Source organism: Nothoprocta perdicaria, unplaced genomic scaffold (genome assembly GCF_003342845.1).
Source record: "Nothoprocta perdicaria isolate Ctin4 unplaced genomic scaffold, notPer1 scaffold_101, whole genome shotgun sequence".
NCBI lineage: Eukaryota > Metazoa > Chordata > Aves > Tinamiformes > Tinamidae > Nothoprocta > Nothoprocta perdicaria.
The window spans coordinates 2,732,195-2,736,322 of NW_020454106.1; the positions used below are offsets into that span (position 1 = coordinate 2,732,195).

The 4,128-nt window shown below is 68.1% G+C and overlaps 1 protein-coding gene across 1 annotated transcript in view; it reads right to left on the bottom strand.

The window, feature by feature from the left end:
- KCNK3 (potassium two pore domain channel subfamily K member 3) overlaps window positions 1–4,076 on the bottom strand; it is a 9,041-nt gene extending 4,965 nt beyond the window's left edge. The window contains exon 1 of the mRNA XM_026041240.1: window positions 3,794–4,076. Within this exon, the coding sequence (XP_025897025.1) occupies window positions 3,794–4,076 (283 nt within the window). The remainder of the gene's footprint in view (window positions 1–3,793) is intronic.
- Between the last annotated feature and the right edge of the window lie 52 nt (window positions 4,077–4,128).

Sequence of the window (4,128 nt, forward strand, 5' to 3'; positions counted from 1 at the left end):
ACCTATCCGTCCATGCATCCATCCACGCATCCATCCATATGTGCATCCACACACCTATCCGTCCATGCATCCATCCATGCATCCATCCATATGTGCATCCATGCACCTATCCATCCATGCACTTATCCATCCATGCACCTATCCAGCCATGCATGCATGCATGCATGCATGCATGCATCCATCCATCCATCCATCCATCCATATGTGCATCCATGCGCCTATCTATCCATGCACCTTTCCATCCATGAGGCCATCCACACCGGCATCCATCCGTGCATCCACATCCCGTGTCCCAAGGAGGGACAGGAGGGCTCTTTGCAGCCGCCCCAGCAGCCACCCCAACATCCCTGCCCCGCACTGCTCCCAGCGCCACGCGGAGCATCCGGAGCCACCTGCATCCTAGGGGACGAGGCGGGGAGCGAGGACGCCGCTGCCTCCCGCTGCCCCCCCGGCGGGGCCGCCGGGCGCCCGGCCCGATGCTGTCATGGAAAATCCGCTCGGCGGCCAAGGGMCCTGTTTGCCGCGAGCCGGAACGGGCCGTTTCGCGCCGCGCCTTGGGGCGCCGCCAGCCCCCGCGGCCGCCCCCTCCCGCCTCCGGGCTCCGCGGGATTCGGGATGCAGGGATGAGAGGGGGCTGCTCCGGGGGCCGTCGTGCCGATCCGGAGCTCGCCGGAGCGCACGGACCTCCCGGAGCACCTTTTGCGCAGCCTTTAGTAGACACCGGAGAATCTCAGCATCCCCATCCCCGCAGCCCCTCGCACCGGGCGCGCTGGGATCTATCATAAATCRCAGCGTCCCGGGGGGGGACACACTCGTGACAACCCCCACGTGGGGCCGTGGGGGCAGGAGCACAGGCGATAAATCCCGCGCCGCTCCGCACATTCCCGCTCCGGCAGCGCCCGTTTGCGGCTCGCGCGGAGCCCGGCGCCCGCCGGAGCTTAACGAGGCCTCAGCTGCGAGCGGGGGGAGCCGGGGGGGGGCCGGGTTATTAATTGCTGTTATCTCTCCGGCACGGCAATTTTATAGCCGGGGAGGAGGGAGCGGGGTCGGGGAGGAGATCGCACGGGCCGAGCGCTGCGGAGAGCGGCGGGGGCTCCAAGGGAGTGGAAAAGGTCAGAATTCCGCTCTGGGCCCTCGGGATACATCCTGGGCTCCTCGGATACGTGGTRTCTTGGCGGCAGCTCCGCATCCTGCCAGGCCGGCGGTGCTGCTGGTGAATGGGCCCTCATTAGGCTTCAGAGTGAACAGCCCAGATTAATCCCAGGATACCACAGGCAGAGAAGGCTGGGGGAAGGGGGCATTATGCCTATCTGGAAGGGGAAGGAAAGCCTTCCCGCTCTCTTCCGTGCCCCCCAAACCCCAAGAGAGACCAGTGCAGCTTTTTCCCTCGGGCTCGTTAACTCTGAAACCTACCAAAGGCGTTCTCACGCGCCCCTGTGATGGGCACAGGCCCCTCTGCTCCTCCCCGCGCCATCTCCCAGCCTGTCCCCAAGGCCGCTGCCGTCCCCCGGTCCCCCGCACGTCCCTCGCAGCCCCGGAGCAGAGGCCGGAGCCGAAGCGGAGATGAAAATAGCAGCGGGGCCCGGAGCGCATTATTCATCCCTGGCGCCGCGTCAGCGCYGACCTGCCAGCTCGGCCGCGGGCCCGTGGGCACCGCTCGCCCCCGGGCGCCCCRCGCGCCGGCCTCCCGAGCCAGGGAACGGGATCCCCCCCTTTYCAAAGCCTCCACGCGCCGGCGTTGCTCCGCACAGCAGGATCCCTTCCCGCTCCGGCTCCCGCACTCGGGAATCTCTGCATGGAGCTCAATCCTGGGAATTCCACCCCCCCCGCCCCACACACAGGCGGGTGGAATCGGAGCAGCGGGAGCAGGCGGGCAGGGACCTTGGAAGCGGCGCTCGGAGCCTGTGTYGCCCGCTGGCGTTTTTCCCGGGAGAAATAATAATAAGAAACAGCGTGAAAGCAAAACTTTCCGTGCGGGACCTGCTGACCTTCCCGCTTTTTTTCCCTCCGAGCAGCATGGGGGGGAGGTTGGCGGGGACGGGGCTCACTCTGCACTGCCCTAGAAATCACTCGTTTCTGATAAAAATCGCGCCAAGAGCTGCACGTTTATATTTGTGCACCCTCGGGTGCCCCCCTGGAACCTTAGATGCACCCAGGAAAGATATAAAAATTTCTGGGAGAAACAGAGAGCAGGAAACCTGCAGGTGGGAAATTCCCGGGAGTTTCCCTTCAGCTGAGGGCTTTCCCGGGATTGGAGCATCCCAACGCAACCCTCGGTGGGGAGCAGGATCAGGAGAGCTCGGAGGCTTTCCTGGTGTCACGAGTGGTGTCAGGGCTCAGCCAGGCAGGGGAGGGTCTTGGTGCATTTGGTGTGGGGGGGTCCACTTCCCAACCCCTCCCCACCCCGCCCAGGGAGCCTTATCCCTAGGGAACCTCCCTCCGCCTCCTGACGGAGGAGCAGGAAAGGGACCCCCGGAGAGGACATGTCCCCGGTCCCCGTGCCCGGAGTCTCTGCAGACAGGCACGGAAGGGAAAGGGGGTCCCTGGCCCCAACAAATGCCCCAATCCCCCCATTCCCCTGGTTGCAAAACGGGGTCCGTGGCGGTGTGTGTGTGGGGGCCTTGTGGCCGGGGGGGGGGCTGGGAGGGGTCTCCAAAGTGAGGGGGCAACTGGAGAGGAGTCGGGGCTGTGGGAACAGGAGGTGCCCTGGGCTGGAGGAGAGACCGGAGACCGCGGTGAGCGCCCCGGGGGACGGGAGGAGCCGGGCGGGCGGGAGCCCCGATGCCGCGGGGATGGGCGGSGGGTCAGACGGGGGGTCCCCATGGCGGGGGAGCCCGGGGGGGCCGGGTAGCCCCGGTACCGGGGGGCTGGGAGCTCTGGGGACAGCGGGGCGGGAGTTTAGGGGGACACTGGAGGTGGAGCAGTGGAGCCGAGAGATCTGGGGATACCAGGGTGGGGATTTAGGGGGACACYGGAGCTGGAGCTGCGGGGCAGGGAAATCTCGAGAAACCGGGGTGGGGGGTCGGGGGGACCCAGAGTGGGTGCAGAGGAGTCGAGAGCTCTGGGGACATCGGGGTGGAGATTTAGGGGGCCACCGGAGCCGGTGCCRCGGGGCTGGGGACACCGCGGCGGGGACTCTGGTGGCCACGGGAGCCGGGGCTGCAGAGCCGGGGGATCTGGGGACACCGCCATGGGGACTCCAGGGGCCACCRGAGCCGATGCTGGAGAACCAGGAGATCTGGGGACACTGTGACGGGGACTCYGRGRGCCACCGGAGCTGGGGCTGCAGAGMCGGGAGATCTGGGGACATCGCGATGGGGACTCTGGAGCCACCGGAGCCGATGCTGGAGAACCAGGAGATCTGGGGACACTGTGACGGGGACTCCGGGGGCCACCGGAGCCGGGGCTGCAGAGCCGGGAGATCTGGGGACACTGTGATAGGGACTCCGGGAGCCACCAGAGCCGACGCTGCAGAACTGGGGGGTCTGGGGACACTGTGACGGGGACTCCGGGAGCCACCGGAGCCGGGGCTGCAGAGACGGGGGATCTGGGGACACTGCGACGGGGACTCCGGGGGCCACGGGATCCGGTGCTGCGGGGCCGGGGGATCTAGGGAGACCGGAGCGGGAGCTCGGGAGGACCCTGCAGCCGGTGTCGCGGGGCCGGGATCTCCAGGGCCCCCACGCTGGGGACCCGCGGGGTCCCCGCAGCCGGCGCCGCGGGGCCGGGGGCAGCGGCGGCCGCTCGGGGCGGCAGCCTGGGGCGGGGGGGGACCCGTGGCGGCGGGCGGTACCTATGGTGGTGATGACGGTGATGGCGAAGTAGAAGGAGCCGGCGAACTTCCACTGCACGCCGGCCTTGTGCGGCTTGAGCTTGAGCACGACGCGCTCGAGCTCGCGGTAGCCCTGCGCGCTCAGGTTGTAGCGGGCGCGCAGCTCGAGCCGCTTGGCCTCCAGCCGCCGCCGCTCCGCCGTCTCCTGCTCCGACTCGAGCGCGTCGAAGACGGCGGCGCCGGCCAGCAGGTACGTGAAGGTGCCCATGATGAGCGCGAGCGTGCGCACGTTCTGCCGCTTCATGGTGCCGCGGCGGGCGGCGGCGGCGGCGGCGGCGGCGCCGTCTGGGGCATCG